The sequence below is a fragment of the Manis pentadactyla genome, chromosome 18 (assembly GCF_030020395.1).
Source record: "Manis pentadactyla isolate mManPen7 chromosome 18, mManPen7.hap1, whole genome shotgun sequence".
NCBI classification, from domain to species: Eukaryota; Metazoa; Chordata; class Mammalia; order Pholidota; family Manidae; genus Manis; species Manis pentadactyla.
Window position 1 is genome coordinate 10,560,441 of NC_080036.1, and position 20,020 is coordinate 10,580,460.

The 20,020-nt window shown below is 44.7% G+C and overlaps 1 protein-coding gene across 2 annotated transcripts in view; it reads left to right on the plus strand.

Annotated features, from left to right (window-relative positions):
- GABRB3 (gamma-aminobutyric acid type A receptor subunit beta3) overlaps positions 1-20,020 on the plus strand; it is a 241,130-nt gene that overhangs the window by 165,162 nt on the left and 55,948 nt on the right. For both annotated transcript variants that reach the window (XM_036919047.2, XM_036919046.2), the window contains exon 4: positions 19,631-19,851. In XM_036919047.2, coding sequence (XP_036774942.1) covers positions 19,631-19,851 — 221 coding nt within the window. The remainder of the gene's footprint in view (positions 1-19,630; positions 19,852-20,020) is intronic.

The window sequence follows — 20,020 nt, forward strand, 5'->3', positions numbered from 1 at the left end:
AAAATCAGGAAAATGTACAATTAACTTGATAGTTGATGTTCTAACCAGTGCCTTGGTGAATAGGGACCTTTTGCTACTTTAAATCACCATCTGGATGCTACATAAAAGTTTGCTTTCAATGGCTGGAGCTGGCTTGGCTGGTCCACAGCTCTGTGTCGTGACTCCTTTGAACTCATTTGCATCTGAATACTGTCAGATAGTATGTGTAACAGGATCACAAGCGCCAGCTGGGGGAGTGTGCTTGCTTTCCTAAAACAGTGCTCTTCCTTTTGAGTAATTGAATAGTTCTTGTTTATTTACTAATTTTCAAAGCAAAATATGGACATTTGACAATCAAAATCATCCTCTCACAATTCCTGGTGGCTTTATAGACATTTCACCTTTTCTTCATAATCCTAAATCTTCATGTGCAGGCCTCATAGGCATGTGTAAGCACTGGAAGGGAATAATTAGAAACATCTGTTGATATTTACTAGAAGCAGATATTAGAGGAATTAAAATAAGTATAGCCATCACACAATAGCTTAAAGAAATGCAATATAAAAGAATGTCTGAATATCATGAGTGGATTTCTATATACATACATTCTGTGAATACACCATATATGGATACACTATATGGTATAAAAATCCATTATGAAATGATATTAATAGCAAGCAAAGTTAACATGTACTGAATAAGCATTCTGAAATATTGATTTCTTATTTTACTGAATAGCTTGCCAGTGTGTTTAAAAATAACAGCACATACTGAGTTGATGACCACGGTTGTTCCTAGCATCAGGGCCTGGAAGGAGGCCGGACGTCTATGCTCTGAGCCATTCCTCAGACACCTGTACTGCAGCGCCATCTGCAGCCTGTGACACTACAGCCCTGGCCCATGTCTTCCTATTGTCATGTCAGCTGTTGGCATTAGGTTGATGGCTTTTGTTAGAGCTGCTTGAAGCGTTTTGCTGCAAGACTGTGCAAACATCCACTCGACCCTCAGATTTGAGTGGGAAGGTTGTGTTCCTGCAGCTTGCCCAACACAGACCCTCCTCTCCATGGCAGCACATGGTGGGAGCTGTGCAGATGCCCACATTTGGTACACGTGTGCATGCTTTCCAAATACAGACAGTTGATGTTAGGAAATAGTTTCTTGATTTTAGTGAAGTTAAAAGGTTCTGTATAATTTTAAGTCAAACTGGTGATCAGAATATGAGCTCATGATGTAAAGACAAATTACATGTGAAAATAAGAGCATAAATTTAAAAATATTAATAGCTTTGCTAAAGGAGCTTAAAAAAATACCAGTATAAGTAAGGCAGGGCCTTATCTCCTGCAATTCTGATCCAGTGTGGCTGGAGTGGGCCCTGGGACGGGACTGGGGAATAAGAAATGAGAAAGAATAAAGGTGACCTTGACACTCCCAAAAAGAGACAGCAAGAGTGGAGTTGGAGAAGGAATCAGCACTCAAAGGGATACGTGGCCTGCAAATCAATGTGAGGGGTCATCAGCCAAAGGTTTTATTAAACCTTTTAGGAGTGAATGCGATCACACGGAAGAAAGGAAGAAGAAGGAAGGGAGTAGGGTCAAGCCCAAGGGACTGAACACCGAGGCCCAGATGGGCGGTCCTGGCATGGAGCCCTGCGCGCAGCAGCCAGTGGCAGGAGAGGGAGAGGGAGAGTGTCTCAGAGGCTGAGCAGGGTCTCAAGGAGAACGAGCTTCCAGCCATGTTGCCAGCTGCCTGAATGTTGAGTCAGGAGAGGACAGAAGAGTGATCTTCCGAGGTCATCGGGCAGCCTTGCTGGAACCAAGCTGGAGATGGATGCAAGCCGCAGGTAGGCTGATGAGGGGCTGGGGACTCTGGGTCCAGAAATATGGTTGACGAGAAATTGTAAAGAATTCTCAGTATAAAACCATTAGAAATGGTGAAGAAATCATAATAAGCATCATCTAAATGAATCACTTTATTCAGAGGAAAATTTACAAAATGCCCCAGGAGCCACAAAAAAAGACAAATTAGGAGAGAAGACTGTGGAAAAAAGTGTTGTAGGCTACACTTGAAGACTAGAAGCCATGGGATGACCTGCTCTGTGTAACCAAGTAGGCTTGGTGTTACTGGCAGACCCAGAAGACCCAACCAGGGAACTGCACAAAGCAGAGAGAGAAAAAGGAGTCTTCATGGAGCTGGCACACTCAAAATTTGTGTAGAAAGGGTGTTCTAGAAAAAAAATCCCCCTGCGAAAGGAAGATGATCAGGAAATGTGTCTCTGGCACCTGGGCTTCTGGTGACATGGCAAACATCTGACCTGGGAATTTGTACTCATCTGGATTTGGAGTTTGACTTTAAACTGCAGAGAAATTTTCACTGGAAGTGATTCAAGGTTAACAACCATTCTGGAACACTGGGTGCCAGCACATGCAGAACTTCTGCGAAGGGACACACCGGCAACCAGGTTACATAGAACTTCCGTCACTTGTTCCATAAATGTTTATGGGACGCCTGTCATATGCCAGGCACTGTCTTGGCCCTATGCTGGGGATGAATCAGGGAACAACACAGGCAAAAGTTCCTAAACTCATGCAGCTTACATTCTAGCATGGGAGAAAGGAAACATGAACAAGAAATAAATGCAATAAGTAAACCTATCATCTAGAATATGATCAAGGTCAGGATGGAAGGGTGCAAGTCATGAAAGCTGCCATTATTGGGAAAGGCTCATGAAAAAGGTGAATTTGAGTGAAAATGTGACTAAGGTGAGGAAGTCAGCAGAAGATTATTTGGGGAAAGAGAGTTGCAGGCAGAAGGAAGCACTGATGCCAAGGGCCTAAGGTAGGAGGATGTTGCTGAAATGAAGTCAGCAAGCAAGATGATGTCAGAGAGCTGGTAAGAGGGCCAGAGCATGAATCCTTGGGTTACTTTCAGTGAACTAAGGAGCCATTTTATGATCTGACTTAAATTGTTAAAAATCACTCTGGATGCTGTGCTGAGAACAGGGCTAAGGGAGAAGAGGGGTTCAGGGAACCAGTTCGGAGGCTACTCTAGTTTGGAGGGGGAAGAGAAATGGTGTTTGACCAGGGAGGAGGCCCCAGTAGTGATGACAAGTGGCTGGACCACAGTCTGTCTTTCTAATTCAGAGTCGGTAGGGTTTCATATGGTTTGATGAGGGATGTAAGAGAGAAGATGAGCACAAAATGACTGGAGATGTGCTTGAGTAACTAACTCTAAGGACAGAATGCCACCACGTTAATCGGGAAGCACCAGGTGGATCTGTTTGGAGGGTAAGATTAGCAGTTCAGTCTGGATGTGTTGAGTTGATTCTGGAATTTGATTAAAAAATTGGGTTGGAGATAACTTGGAATTCTAAGCATATAAATGGACTGCAAATCTATGAAGCTAGAAAACTTTATTAAGGAGGGAAGTGCTGATAGAGAAGAGGGGGACCCAGTGTCAGTGGGGTGGGTAGTCGGTGGCTAAGTGCAAGGCGTTCTGGGGCCCTCTGGCATTAAGAAGAAAAGGAAGAACTGGAGGAGCAGGAGAGGAGATGGGCCAGTTGGGTGTGAGAAAAAGCAAGAGACTGCGCCAAGAATGGTGAGGTGTCTTGGATTTTACCCCACAGTTTCCTGGGTGGGGAAAGAGGACACAGATCTCACAGGTCACAGACAAAGGACAGTTTACTACTCACAACTAGGGTCAGCTACACAATTTTGGGGGCCCAGTGCAAAATGAAAAAAACAAAACTGGATCCTTTGTTCAAAGAGCAGGAATAGTGTCTTACCTCTCCTAAAGGTTAGCAGTAGTGTTTCTCCCTCCATGGGCACTGTGCTTGATTGAACATATGGAAACCTGCATCATGATTTTTTTTCTGGCTCTATCAGCTTTGATTACAGTATCCCAGAGGATTAGAGTGCTTCATGTAATACGGAATTCCATGTAGAGATGTCCACCCAAATATTGCTGCTGAAATCGGAAAAAATACTGAGCCAATATTTTCAGTTACATAAAGTATAACGTTGTTAATATTGTAATTTGTCTAACAGCAATAATCTAACAAGTTTCTGAGTAGAAACCAGAAATAGACATGAGCTCAGAAATGAATGAGATTGCTGTCTAAAAATGGCACATCTTCTTAGAAACTGAAAGTACTTAAAATGTGTGGTATCACTAGTCCACATGATTTGTCTTTGAGGAGAAGAAATCCATCCTTAAATCCTGACATAGAAGCATGCATAGAAAAGCAAACAGTAGTTGCATTTTTACAGTGTAAGTGTATAGGAATGGTTCTTGGTTTCACATGGAAATATTCATCTGTGTTTTATGATAAATGTCCTCTCTGGTGAAACTTTTTTTTTTTGGCCTTGTCTGCTCTCTTGAAGAGATTCAGAGAGAAATAATTTTAAGTGATACTCAGTTCATCAAATCTAGGAGATCATGTACTCCCAGAGATGACCATCACTGTTCTAGGATGTAGAATGCTTAATCTCACGGTCATCTGTAGGCACCACAATCAAGCACGGGAGGAACAGAGAAGCTTGATGAACTCCACACAGTCAGAACGTGTACCAACCACCCACGCATCTCCAAGTATAGTACTGAGGGTGCTGTGCACAAGCACTGTGGCTGCTTGTCACAGCTAGTTCTTGGAGCACCTTTGGATGGGTGACACTTGGGAATCATCGCATCCCCTTTTGAAAATCTATTAATCAAAGATAGTTGCTGGGAAATAAAGCTATATATCTGATCGTACACACACACACACACAATTAAATTATATACATAAACATAAAATGGTCTGAACAGTCTGATGTCTTTAGTATTATTCAGATAAATACTCATTTTAAATAAAGGAAATATGCAATGACTCCCCAGTTTATAAGCACGTTCTAAAGTTTGTTTGTATGGTGTTTGTGTTGAGTTGGAACATCTGTCCCCATGTAGAGTGTGAGACATCCGATTATCTTGTATATTCTTCTATTTAACCCATAATATATGTAAGATTTCTTCTAGCTCAACACACTCCAGACACTGTGGAATGCAATTTAGGGAGAAATCCATCCTTAAATCCTGGTATAGAAGCACGGATAGAAAAGCAAATGGTAGTTGCATTTTTTTTCTTTCTTTTTTAAACATTGCTTTTATTTTTTTATTTTATTATTTTATTTTTTTTATTTTGTCATCATTAATCTACAATTACAGAAAGAACATTATGTTTACTAGGTTCCCCTCTTCACCAAGTCCCCCCCCACATACCCCTTCACAGTCACTGTCCATCTGTGTAGTAAGATGCTGTAAAATCACTACTTGTCTTCTCTGTGTTGCACAGCCCTCCCTGTGCCCCCCACGCACTATACATGCTAATTGTAATGCCCTCTTTCTTTTTCCCCACCTTTATACCTCCCCTCCCACCCATCCTCCCCAGTCCCTTTCCCTTTGGTACCTGTTAGTCCATTCTTGGGTTCTGTGATTCGGCTGCTGTTTTGTTCCTTCAGTTTTCCTTTGTTCTTATACTCCACATATGAGTGAAATCATTTGGTACTTGTCCTTCTCCGCCTGGCTTATTTCACTGAGCATAATACCCTCTAGCTCCATCCATGTTGTTGCGAATGGTAGGATCTGTTTTTTTTCTTATGACTGCGTAATATTCCATTGTGTATATGTACCACCTCTTCTTTATCCATTCATCTACTGATGGACACTTAGGTTGCTTCCATCTCTTGCCTATTGTAAATAGTGCAGCGATAAACATAGGGGGGCATCTGTCTTTTTCAAACTGGGCTGCTGCATTCTTAAGATAAATTCCTAGAAGTGGAATTCCTGGGTCAAATGGTATTTCTATTTTGAGCATTCTGAGGAACCTCCATACTGCTTTCCACAATGGTTGAACTAATTTACATTCCCACCAGCAGTGTAGGTGGGTTCCCCTTTCTCCACAACCTTGCCAACAGTTGTTGTTGTTTGTCTTTTCGATGATGGCGATCCTTACTGGTGTGAGGTGATATCTCATTGTGGTTTTAATTTGCATTTCTCTGATGATTAGCGATGTGGAGCATCTTTTCATGTGCCTGTTGGCCATCTGGATTTCTTCTTTAGAGAACTGTCTGTTCAGCTCCTCTGCCCATTTCTTAATTGGATTATTTGCTTTTTGTTTGTTGAGGCGTGTGAGCTCTTTATATATTTTGGATGTCAATCCTTTATCAGATCTGTCATTTATGAATATGTTCTCCCATACTGTAGGATACCTTTTGTTCTATTGATGGTGTCCTTTGCTGTACAGAAGCTTTTTAGCTTCATATAGTCCCACTTGTTCAGTTTTGCCTTTGTTTCCTTTGCCTGGGGAGATATGTTCATAAAGAAGTCACTCATGCTTATGTCCATGAGATTTTTGCCTATGTTTTTTTCTAAGAGTTTTATGGTTTCATGACTTACATTCAGGTCTTTGATCCATTTCACATTTACTTTTGTGTATGGGGTTAGACAGTGATCCAGTTTCATTCTCTTACATGTAGCTGTCCAGTTTTGCCAGCACCATCTGTTGAAGAGACTGTCATTTCGCCATTGTATGTCCATGGCTCCTTTATCAAATATTAATTGGCCATATATGTTTGGGTTAATGTCTGGAGTCTCTATTCTGTTCCACTGGTCTGTGGCTCTGTTCTTGTTCCAGTACCAAATTGTCTTGATTACTGTGGCTTTGTAGTAGAGCTTGAAGTTGGGGAGTGAGATGCCCCCCACTTTATTCTTCCTTCTCAGGATTGATTTGGCTATTCAGGGTCTTTGACGGTTCCATATGAATTTTTGAACTATTTGTTCCAGGTCATTGAAGGATGCTGTTGGTAATTTGATAGGGATTGCATCAAATCTGTATATTGCTTTGGGCAGGATGGCCATTTTGACAATATTAATTCTTCCAAGCCAGGAGCATGGGATGAGTTTCCATTTGTTAGTGACCTGTTTAATTTCTCTTAAGAGTGTCTTATAGTTTTCAGGGTATAGGTCTTTCACTTCCTTGGTTAGGTTTATTCCTAGGTATTTTATTCTTTTTGATGCTATTGTGAATGGAATTGCTTTCCTGATTTTTTTTTCTATTAGTTCATTGTTAGTGTATAGTAAAGCTACACATTTCTGTGTGTTAATTTTGTATCCTGCAACTTTGCTGAATTCCGATATTAGTTCTAGTAGTTTTGCAGTGGAGTCTTTAGGGTTTTTTATGTACAATATCATGTCATCTGCAAATAGTGACAGTTTGACTTCTTTACCAATCTGGATTCCTTGTATTTCTTTGTTTTGTCTGATTGCCGTGGCTAGGACATCCAGTACCACGTTGAATAACGGTGGGGAGAGTGGGCATCCCTGTCTTGTTCTGGACCTCAGAGGAAAAGGTTTCAGCCTCTCGCTGTTCAGTATGATGTTAGCTGTGGGTTTATCATATATGGCTTTTATTATGTTGAGGTACTTGCCCTCTATGCCCATTTTGTTGAGAGTTTTTATCATGAATGGATGTTGAATTTTGTCAAATGCTTTTTCAGCATCTATGGAGATGATCATGTGGTTTTTGTCCTTCTTTTTGTTGATGTGATGGAGAATGTTGATGGATTTTCTAATGTTTTACCATCCTTGCATCCCTGAGATGAATCCCACTTTGTCGTGGTGTATGATCCTTTTGATGTATTTTTGAATTGGGTTTGCTAATATTTTGTTGAATATTTCTGCATCTACATTCATCAGGGATATTGGTCTGTAGTTTTCTTTTTTGTTGGGGTCTTTGCCTACTTTTGGTATTAGGGTGATGTTGGATTCATAGAATGAGTTTGGGAGTATTCCCTCCTCTTCCATTTTTTGGAAAACTTTAAGGAGAATGGGTGTTATGTCTTCTCTGTGTCTGATAAAATTCCGTGGTAAATCCATCTGGCCTGGGGGTTTTGTTCTTGGGTAGTTTTTTGATTACCGATTCAATTTCATTGCTGTTAATTGGTCTGTTTAGATTTTCTTTTTCTTTCTGGGTCAGTCTTGGAAGGTTGTATTTTTCTAGTAAGTGGTCCATTTCTCCTACGTTTTCCAGCTAGTTAGCATATAGGTTTTCATAGTATTCTCTAATAATTCTTTGTATTTCTGTGGGGTCCATCGTGATTTTTCCTTTCTTGTTTCTGATTCTGTTGATGTGTGTTGATTCTCTTTTTCTCTTAATAAGTCTGGCTAGAGGCTTATCTATTTTGTTTATTCTCTTGAAGAACCAGCTCTTGGTTTCATTGATTTTTGCTATTGTTTTATTCTTCTCAATTTTATTTATTTCTTCTCTGATCTTTATTATGTCCCTCCTTCTGCTGACCTTAGGCCTCATCTGTTCTTCTTTTTCCAATTTCGATAATTGTGACATTAGACCATTCATTTGGGATTGTTCTTCCTACTTTAAATATGCCTGGATTGCTATATACTTTCCTCTTAAGACTGCTTTCACTGAGTCCCACAGTAGTTGGAGCTTTGTGTTGTTGTTGTCATTTGTTTCCATATATTGCTGGGTCTCCATTTTAATTTGGTCATTGATCCGTTGATTATTTAGGAGCATGTTGTTAAGCCTCCATGTATTTGTGAGCCTTTTTGCTTTCTTTGTACAATTTATTTCTAGTTTTATACCTTTGTGGTCTGAAAAGTTGGCTGGTAGGATTTCAGTCTTTTGGAATTTACTGAGGTTCTTTTTGTGGCCTAGTATGTGGTCAATTCTGGAGAATGTTCCATGTGCACTTGAGAAGAATGTGTATCCTGTGCTTTTGGATGTAGAGTTATATAGATGTCTATTAGGTCCATCTGTTCTAGTGTGTTGTTCAGTGCCTCTGTGTCCTTACTTATTTTCTGTCTGGTGGATCTGTCCTTTTGGGTCAGTGGTGTGTTAAAGTCTCCCAAAATGAATACATTGCATTCTATTTCCTCCTTTAATTCTGTTAGTATTTGTTTCACATATATTGGTGCTCCTGTATTGGGTGCATATATGTTTATAATGGTTATATCCTCTTATTGAACTGAGCCCTTTATCATTATGTAATGTCCTTCTTTATCTCTTGTTACTTTCTTTATTTTGAAGTCTATTTTGTCTGATACTAGTATTGCAACACCTGCTTTTTTCTGTCTGTTGTTTGCATGAAATATCTTTCTCCATCCCTTGACTTTTAATCTGTGCATGTGTTTGGGTTTGAGATGAGTCTCTTGTAAGCAGCATATAGATGGGTCTTGCTTTTTTATCCATTTTATTACTCTGTGTCTTTTGATTGGTGCATTCAGTCCATTTACATTTAGGGTGATTATTGAAAGATATGTACTTACTGCCATTGCAGGCTTTAGATTTGTGGTTACCAAAGGTTCAAGGTTAGCTTATTTACTACCTTACTGTCTGACCTTACTCACTTATTGAGCTGTTATAAAGACAGTCTGATGATTATTTCTTTCCCTTCTTATTCCTCCTCCTCCATTCTTCATATGTTGGGTGTTGTGTTCTGTGCTCTTTTTAGGAGTGCTTCCATCTAGAGCAGTCCCTCTAAGATACCCTGTAGAGGTGGTTTGTGGGAGGCAAATTCCCTCAACTTTTGCTTGTCTGGGAATTGTTTAATCCCTCCTTCATATTTAAATGATAGTCGTGCTGGATACAGTATCCTTGGTTCAAGGCCCTTCTGTTTCATTGCATTAAATATATCATGGCATTCTCTTCTGGCCTGTAAGGTTGAGAAGTCTGATGATAGCCTGATGGGTTTTCCTTTTTAGGTGACCTTTTTTCTGTCTCTGGCTGCCTTTAATACTCTGTCCTTGTCCTTGATCTTTTCCATTTTAATTATTATGTGTCTTGGTGTTGTTCTCTTTGGGTCCCATCTCTAGGGAGTTCTGTGTGCCTCAGTAGTCTGAGCAACTATTTCCCCCCCAGTTTGGGGAAGTTCTCAGCAATTTTTTCTTCAAAGACACTTTCTATCCCTTTTTCTCTCTCTTCTTCCTCCGGTACCCCTATAATATGGATATTGTTCCTTTTGGATTGGTCACACAGTTCTCTTAACATTGTTTCATTCCTGGAGATCCTTTTATCTCTCTCTGCATCAGCTTCTATGCGTTCCTGTTCTCTGGTTTCTATTCCATCAATGGCCTCTTGCATCCTATCCATTCTGCTTATAAATCCTTCCGGAGTTTGTTTCACTTTTGTAATCTCACTCCAGACGTCTGTGATCTCCCTCCGAACTTCATCCCTTAGCTCTTGCATATTTCTCTGCAGCTCTGTCAGCATGTTTATGAGTTTTATTTTGAATTCTTTTTCAGGGAGTCTGGTTAGGTCTCCCTCTGCAGATCCTTTCTCAGGTATAACTGTCTTGGACTGGACCAGATTTTTTTGCCTTCTCATGGTGGTAGCAGTGGCTGTAGGCAGGTTGCAGGTGTATCAACTGGGAGAAGAAAGTCCTTTCCTGCTAGCTGGATCCCTTGCCCTTTTCTGCTGCCTGTGATGGTTACCTGCACTCCTGGAGCAGCCACCGGGTTAGTGCCCTAAGCTGCTGTGGGCGGGGTGTCCGTCAGAGCAGCACGGAGCCCTGCGGGGAGTGGCAGGCACACCAGGTGCCTTCCTCTGTGCTAGTGGCAACCCTGCCGGGCAGCTATGTGCCAACAACAGCCTTTGGGTCTGGCCCGGGCGGCTGTGCGTTGGGCTGGGATTCTGGTCGGCTGCTGGGAGCGTGCCTGCTCCCTCTGGCTCTGCTGCAGGTGCGCGCGGGGCTCTTCCGTGCAGGCTTCTACCGGGCTCCTCTGGCTTCACTGCTGTCGGTGCGCGCGAGCCGCGCCCGGGCTGTTCAGTTGCGCTGCTGTGGGCTAGCAGAAGCCTCTTCTGCGGTGCACAGATCAACTCTCCCGTCCCTTCTGGCGCTGCTGTCCCTGGCGTGTGCTACCAGTCTCCTGCTACTGGGCCGGTGTGTCGGGGTCTGCACCAGTTGGAGGAATGACTGGCAGGCTGCTTATTGCCATGAGGGGCTTCAGAGCTGCACTGCCTCCCTGGGGTTTAGGGCGCCTAAGTTTCCCCAGTATTCCCAGCTGCCAGGACAAGTTCATCCAGCAATGGGGTCCCTGTCTCTTTAAGACTTGCAGAAAGCACTTGATTTTCTTTTGTCTCAGGGGCACCGGTTGCGGGGACCTGCCCACAGGTTTTGCTTTTCCGTTTCTCTAGTATGCAGCCCCCGGTGCACCTTTTGTCTGCGTTCCCAGTGTGGATTTCTAGAGCTGGTTGTTTAGCAGTCCTGGGCTTTCACTCCCTCCCCGTTCCGACTCCTTTCTTCCTGCCGGATTTTGGGGTGGGGAGCATTCGGGTCCTGCCTGGCCATGGCTTGTATCTTACCCCCTTCATGTGATGCTGAGTTCTCACAGATGTAGATGTATCCTGGCTGTTGTACTGCATCCACTGGTGTCTCTTTTAGGAATAGTTGTATTTATTGTATTTTCATAAATATATATGTTTTGGGGAGGAGATTTTCTCTGAACTACTCACGCCGCCATCTTCTTGTGATCCCTCTAGTTGCATTTTTACAGTGTAAGTGTATAGGAGTGGTTCTTGGTTTCAAATGGATATATTCATCTCTATCCATTATCATGGGGACGTCAGTGAAAACACTCCCAACCTTGTACTGAGGCTGATGACTCATAATACAGGTCTAGATATGGAAGTTATTTAGGAAACATGATCAACAGAACCCAGTGACCAGGTGAAAGTTGAATGTAGGATGGGAAAGAAGTAAGAGGTTGGCCCTAAGTATAAGGCCTGTTACTGCTTTGGTTGAGTGAGTGGGTAGATGGTGGTATAAAATGAGGAACAGATGTAGGTTAGAAAGATTAGGAGTTAATTTTAAACATACTGAGCTTGGTTGCATGTGGGTAGAAAGGCAGTGGATCCATCCATGGAAATCTCAGTAAAGCACAGTGAGCTAGAGACCCTGACGGAGGAACAAATGCACACCTGGAGGCTGGAGTCAGGGATGGCAGGGTAGGATGCCCTTCTGGCTCTTGGTGCCCCGTTTGGGAGAATAAGTACCTCCTCTACAAAGGCTATTGAAGGGCCACCCGTTTGCAATTAAAGGGGGCTGTGGAGAGGATACTTAGTGACAGTTTTCTTTATACAGAAGTGTCAGTGGACTGAGATGGGGTTTTCCTCATTTTAATAGGAGGGGTGGGTGGGAAGTGAGTCTTGGAGCACCTGAAGGTCAGGCTAGCCACCTTGGGTCAGGTCTGGCAGGATGCCTGGTTTCGTTTTTGTTTTTATTAGTGCTATAGTTACTTCAAAGTAATTTATGTCCTATGCCAGTTTTTCAGATGGCTTTAGAGGACTGGGGAACTTGTAACCTTTTCATCAGCCTGTCTAGATTTCATACTGAGGTGACTGGTTCGTCTTCTGCATACACTTAGCATTTAGGTGGATGAATAAAAAAATACAGATTATGAGCCTTTTGGCAGGTACAATAGCTACAAGACCAGGAGATCTTAGTGACCTTCCTCCCCTTTGGCACACCAGCTCCTCCCCTGCCGGCTGCAGACTTCATAGATATCCCTCAAATAGATGCTTATTCTGCATTATTATACACTTCCTGACTCCTCACCTGTGCCCTACAGCACGCTGAGCACTTGTGTGCCAGGCAGTCTTCCCAGATAGGGCAGGTGGACTTAGGGCCGTGAAATGGCTCGCTGTCATTTGCCCCACCAGCACAAGGCTGACCTGAGATGGGCGTGTGAATCCAAAGTCCCTCTCTTAGTCATTTCAGATTTCTTTGTTTCGGTTCATGTCTATCCCCTAGGTTGTGAGCTACTTAAAGATGCAAATCAAGTCTTCCTTGTATCTGGGTCCCTGGTACCCAGCATGGTTCGTGGCCTATGGTGGATGCACGCTGACTGCTTGGATCAAGAGACAGGGAGGGCAGCAGAGAGGGGCGGGCCACTCTCTGCAATGAAGGGCCACCATACGGATCCTCCAAATGGAGACCTAGATCTCGTCCAAGTCTGTGGTGGGCAGAGGGGTGGATGTAAGTTCGGATACTCGTTTTTAGGCCAGTATAAGGAACGGATTAGAATTTTCTAAGTAAGTTTTGTTAATAGAAATGCCAAGATTCCCCAGACTAATCTTTGGGGCATTAATGCCTCCCAAGGAAGTCGCTGCCACATGGGGCTTATGTAGGCACATCAACACAATTTTCCATCTTCCTTAACCTGAGAACAACTTACCTGTGAAGTTTTCTTTCATAAATCCGATGAACCAGACGCAAAGACAGGAGCCCTATAGCTCTCACAGCTGCAGTTAAATATTTAAATGTAGTTTGGAGATTACATTTCTTTTTTAGGGTTAGTATATTTTTTTTCTTTACTTCCTGTGCTGAGGAAATATAGTCAATTACTTAACTGCAGAATAATGAGCAATATTTCCACTTTCAGATATGGATTCTTGTCATTTTAATGTGATAAATGCTGACAGATTTCCACAGGCAGGAAGAAACTTTGTTGTTTGTCTGTTACTGTAATTGATGTGAGCTGCCTGAATTATACACCTAAAGATGGGCCGAGGTTTTATTTTATTTCGTTGGTACTGCTGCTGGGTATATGTTCTCAGGAGATTTTGAGAGAATCACTATGTGTAAATATGTGGCTCACGAATGGCTCATATTCGAGAACATCTGTTCCTCAGCCAGAGTCACTGGGGCTTCTAGAGCGCAGAGTGCCAGCAGTCCCTTCCCAGCAGCCCCAAACTGCCCACCCATCAAGCATCTTCCTGCCTACCCACCGCTGCCTCAGCCCCCGGGCTCAAAATCACCAGACCCTGGGCTGCACTGTGTCTTAACCAGGACCTCTGGCTTTTGACCTTTGCCTGAAATGCAGTTTTGTAATCTGGGATAAAAACTAACAACCCTTGTATCATTTATATTCAATGAGAAAAAATATGCAAATTCTAGGCGAATCGCTTAAAGCTTGTGGAACCGCCCTCACTAGCACTCGCTCTCACTCTGCAAAGCCCTGGGAAGCACGTAGGACCGCGCGACTTAGCACACTGCCGCCTGCCGACCGATTTGATAGGCACACCTACACAGACAGGGAGTGGGGAGAGGTCCCACGATTAGTTTATCAAAGGTTTTATGATCCCCCAAAGAAGCCCAGAGGAATAATTGGCCCTTTAATTGAATGATTTTTGTTTGTATGATTCTTTTTTAGACTCTGCTTTGAATGTAATTCTAACGTCACCATTTCTTCATGCTGAACCTTTTTGCCATAGTCTTTCATAAGAGAGAGAGAGAGAGAAAGAGAAAGGTTCAAGAGATTTTATCTTGTTTTAATGATTTTGATGAGCTACCATAGAAAAGCAACTATTATGAAATAACCCACATTTATACATTATACCCCAGAGAGTTCCGGTTGTCAGTGGACTGGAAAATTTTGGATGAGGATACACTTGGGTTCGCCTCTTTGCATGACTTCTCTCCACTGAACCCCACATCCCAGGGCTACAGTGTCCATCGGAATCTATCAAACCAGAGATGCTGGAATGTTTCCTTGTATGACAACTGTCTCAGATACAGACGAACCTGGCGGAGCAGAGGCCCAGTGTCCTGGGTCCAGCTGCACACATACATCTCAAGCACTGAATCCCCACCACTGGACGTGCTGTCAGGCTAACCCAGGACCCCAAGGATAACTGCTCTCCCTAGGCTTCCAGCTGTCTTCCCTGGCAGGGATTTGGGGTGCACTGCAGGGTGAAGGGAGCAGCAGAGATGGCAGGGCGCGCTGGCAGCTGAGGGGGACAGGAAATGAACACCTTTATTTGGCCCCCCAAGTATCTGGTGCCAGTCCCATTTCTGGGTTGGCTCTGCACCTAAACCAGAAGCAGATGTTCTCAGGGTGTCCGGGGCTGCTGAGACGCCTGCTAACGTGATGGATGTGAGTCAGGCTTCACGCACACACACCCAATGTGTCATTTAATTAATTTATAGGCGAGATATTCAATAAGTGCTCCAAGTACTGCAGATCTGAGCCCTCTAAAGCACAGTCTTCTAAGATCAATTGATATCAAACTGTAACCAGAAGGAACTTTATAAGCCTACTTTCTCAACCTGATTTGAAGAATTTGGGGCAGTATTAGGAGTGGAGGTTATCCCCCTGCATCCGTGGGAGATACTGGCTCTCCCGGACACAGGGCCCCACAGCAGCTCTTCCCCTAGGCCCTCATCTCTAGGCCAGTGCCCCCTCCTCCTTCTGCCAACATGCTCTGTCTAGATGTGCTGATAGGCTGGTTGTGCCCCAGCCAAGAATCAGTGCCAGCAGACAGCCTATCTCTTCCTTCCATGTGCTAATCTAATGAAGACCGCCCCTCCCAGGGAGAGGCTTCTGGAGCCTGCTCCCCAGCAGGCATGGGGAAGGTCCCCTGTGCCCGCTCCTCCCCAGGCCCCATCCTTTCCCACCCCCGTCCTTCTCTGAGTTCCTCACTGAACCAGGCTCCCCCAGCACTCCTGCTGCCCCCTGCCGCCCGCGTGCTCCCCGTGCCTGCCTCTCACCTCCCCACCCTTCCTCCGAGTTCCTCGCTGAGCCCGCTCCCTGCTACTCCCCCACTCCCGCTGCTCCTGAGCCACCGGGCTCCTCTGCACACCCCTCCCCTCCCCATGCATCTGTCTACCTAGCAACTGTGCTAAATGTTTGCAAGGGTGGGTGTGCCATAGTTCCTGTTACTCCCTTTAGAAATTACCTTACCTTACATGACCTGATTCTCCACTCGCTAAGGGATCTTCACAAACCGTTCCCACCAAGCTCAGTTCACCATTTTATGCAGAGCCCTTTAGCTCCCTGCCCCTTTCGGCTGCCAAGCTGAAACTGTGACCTGGAGGAAGGCAGCCCCAACTTCAAATCCCACCTCCCCAGTCGCGTGTGTTCAATGGGCTGTGGGGGTGGGGAAGGCAAATTGCTTGAACTCTAAGTTTCTTCACTGCTTGGAGATACTAATGAGAATACTAATAAATCCCAGCTTAATATTTCAGTGAGATGATACTGCAGGAGGCTGGCACATGCTGAGGAGTAAGATTGTGTGAACGGCTGCTGTGGTGGTTGTGTGTGGTGCTCACCACGTGGGTGCATGTCCTGAGTCAGCACCCTGCGACACCCACAGTGGAATTTTCGTTAGCTGTGTGCCAAACCGCACAGGAGAGCAGAGGGAGGCTCGGACCTGTCTGGCCACCTTCTCTCTGTCTCTGCAGGGGAAAGAGGTGGGGCGCTGGCTAGGTCCCCCTGATGTAATGATGCCGTGCTTCCAAGGGCACAGTTGGTGCCGCAGGCTTGGACTTAAATACTATTGTTTCCACCCTGTTACTACCGCAATCCACTCAAGTCATCTCAAAAAACACTCAAAACCAAAATGGAGGGGTGATGCGTGGATGGTGCGGAGACTGCAATCCTGAGCTTGCAGACTGAATGACAACTGGCTTCCAGGGCAAAATGACACTTCCATCCTCACAGCCGCCCAATGAATGCCTTTTGGAAGGAGAGTCAGAGAAGCATGCTGGACTTCACAAGTCAGGCATAGGATGTGTGCTTAGAAACCAAGGAAAGAAACAAATGAACATCTTCTATTTTGATAAGAATGTAATTTGGAGGGTGTAGAGAAAATGAAGCTTCCTTTGGCCAGGATTGTCACGTGACCCTGGTCTGCTGCACATGTGTGGGTAATACATTATTACTGACTCCGTATAAAGAGCTCTGCCCAGTGGTCTGGGCTGCTGCACGGCTGCAGAACAGACACTGGAGCGGTGGCAGCGCCGAGGACAGAGACTGAGATGGCTGCGGGGGCAGAGAGGCCCGGAGGCAGAGACCAGCTTGCGTGCAGACTCGCTCTGCATGGACGGGATTCTAGTGACTGACCTGCCACTGTGGGAATAAAGTTGGGCATAAACCCCTTCACCCCAAGAATGTTCCGTTGTCATTTTTTGGTCTCTGAACCAAGAGTGAACTTGCCCAGGGCTGAAACCCATTGGTGAGACAGGGGGCTATATTCAAACTGAAAATCCTTCAGTGGCTACAACTAATTTATTTCCATCTTGTTACACTGCCAAAACTTTTCCTTTTTCACTTAAAATGCACCATCAACTTTAGCCAAAGGTCATGGTGATGCAGGGGGCTGGCTGCCCACTCTGTGAGCCCCTGTGCATCCTGAAGTTCTGCATCAGGACTCCTGCCTGTGAACTTTTCAGGACTTCCCTAACCAGCACCTTCCCACCTGGTGTCCCTTGTCACCCACCAGCAAGCACCTTCCACCCACTCAGGCCCTCACCCATCATCCCTCTCACCCACAGAACTCAGCATTGCAAAACCCATCTTCCTCACCCACTAATCTGTGCTGAAACTGTGGACTTCTTTATTATTTAGGTAGGGCAGGGCCAGCAGATCAGGAAACAGCCATCAGTGAAAAGGTGGTGCGTCACCCACAGACCCCATGGAAAGGGGGCATGCCGTGCTGTTGGGGTGAGGTGACACATGCTGCAGGGAGAGAGGGCAGAAGCTGTGGGCAAGAGCCTCTATTGTGGTTTCTGTGGGAAGGAATGGGCACAGGCAAGGCTGCGTAAGCAGGCTTAGGGCTGGCTGGTCTGAGTGCCTGCAGTGGTCTCTGGGACCTAGGCTGGAGCGTCAGGCCCTGACAAAGAAGGCGTTTTGGATGTGAGCTCTGGATTGGCTGGTGCGTGTTTAAAAGCACATTCTAGAGTTTGCCAGAGCTGTTTGCCATTTCTAGGAACTGGCTGTGCCTGAGGGAGGGTAGGCAGCCCTCCCAGGTCGGCTCGGGCCCAGATGTCAAAACATGAGAAAACAAAATAAAAGACCTTGGTACCACGCCTGGCTCTGTCGCTCCCTGCTCAGAACCCTTCAGGGGCTTTTACTGGCAGTGGGGCTGGCATTCACATTTTCCCACTCGGGCCACTGTCGTGGGGTCAGCCTTGCCCGTCGCCCTGTACCCTCTGATTCCTATCAGAACTGTGCTCCTCAGGGTTTCCCATCAGTTCAGTAAAGCAGCACCTCCTGTGATTTGTCATGTGCCCTGCCTGGATCTGGCTAACCAAAGCCTATCTTCAATGCCACCTGCTCTCTGAGGACCTCTAAGTGGTGGGGGTGTGGGTGTGGGTTCACACAGGTGACACTGCGCACGGAACTCCACCCATGTAAGTGCCTGGGGAAACACTCCTGTGTTTCTTCTCATCCACTGAAATATTGCCTTTCCTTCAAGATAAAGCCTCCATAAAAGCTTGCCAGCCTAGATGAATTTTCTTGCATCCCCTCACCTTTGATTTTTTATGAGCTTTATAGCTTAAAGCTTTCTTGCTTATAGTTGTTTGGAATATTCGTTTTTGTCACTTCCTTGCCTGGGAGCACCCGGAGAAGGATGTCCCGGGGTGTGCTCATCATCAGTTCAGAGGCCTCTGTGCTCCAGCACTCTTGAGATCGGTAATAAAGATTTAATAAAATAATAAATAATCCTTGGGTTAGCAAGCACTGAGAACTGCCCTGCAAGGCAGCAAAATGAATGTTGAATGGGATGTCAGAAGACCTGTGTGCCGGAGGGAGATTCTTCAACTGACTTACCATCCCGCCTCCCTCTGCCCGCAGAGTGAGGATGTTTGCAGTCGGGAGCTGCAGATTTGTGAACTCAGAAGCTCCTCTGTGTAATAGCAGTGATTTTTCCTTCCCTGGCTGGAGAAGTCAACTACTCAGTTTTGGATTTTCAGCTTGAGTCATGGTGGGGATCAGGGCATCCCATGAATATTACCAAATTTCCAGAGTTGGTCATTCCAGACTTGGATAGCAATTACCAACAAGAATAAGAGTTGAAAAATATAATTTGCATGCATGCTCAGCCTTGGATTGGTCTTTTCTCCACTTTCTTATTGCACTGACTACTTGGCAGAAAAGACAAAACCAAAGCAAAACCAAAAAAAGAAAAGTACCCTCATCTGCCTAGATGTTTGCTTATTTTGATGGCAAGCCCCTAGAGGCTGTGTCCTTCCTCCCACAACTGGCTTGAGCTTCAGGTTCCTATTTTCCCCAGATGAACAGATCATCATCTCAAGGTGATGATATGGCCCAGTTAGTGTAGAAATGAAATGACCATGGAAATCTGAAAGAAAATGAAAATATGATGCATAGAGCACAGAGACCTCTCACAGGGCATTGCATCCCCAGCAGATGTTTATGGGAGGTTTGGGTTTACAGCCCTCATGGAGGGCAGGAGAGGGAAGTGGATCACACTGCAGAGAGTCTGTGGATAGAGCACATGTTGTGGGCACGGCACATGGGAGATGGTCCTAAGGGAGCGCTCAAGTTCCCTGCCAGCAATCTGGTTTTACAATGAATTTTTTGTGGGGAGTGGGGACCTTATATCTTTGTGGTTCTCTCTTAAATGCCAATTTTTTCGAGTCTGGTTCTTACCTAAATAAAACAGAGCCTTTATAGACACGACATACACCTGTCAAACCTAGTATTCTCATTTACAGGAAACCAGCCACTGCTTTCTACTCCGTCTGAAAATAATACTCATTTCTTCTAGCTTCCAACCTGAATTTGGCCTGTCATGGAGGATATATGCCTGTGACTGAGCACAAACTAATTTTTTTCTTTTCTTTCTTTTTCCCAGGATTACACCTTAACCATGTATTTTCAACAATATTGGAGAGATAAAAGGCTCGCCTATTCTGGGATCCCTCTCAACCTCACACTTGACAATCGAGTGGCTGACCAGCTATGGGTGCCTGACACATATTTCTTAAATGACAAAAAGTCATTTGTGCATGGAGTGACGGTGAAAAACCGCATGATCCGCCTTCACCCCGATGGGACCGTGCTGTATGGGCTCAGGTCTGTCTGCCTCTTCAGGACTAATTTTGCAGTGGTGTGGTGCCCTGGCATTAAGCTTCTCACTTGAGATGATTATAGGAGGTGAGGCCACGTCCTCATATTAGTAAGGAGACATCCATGAAACACTTTGAGCTTTGCAGAGAAAAAAAAAATCATAAATGTAAGATGT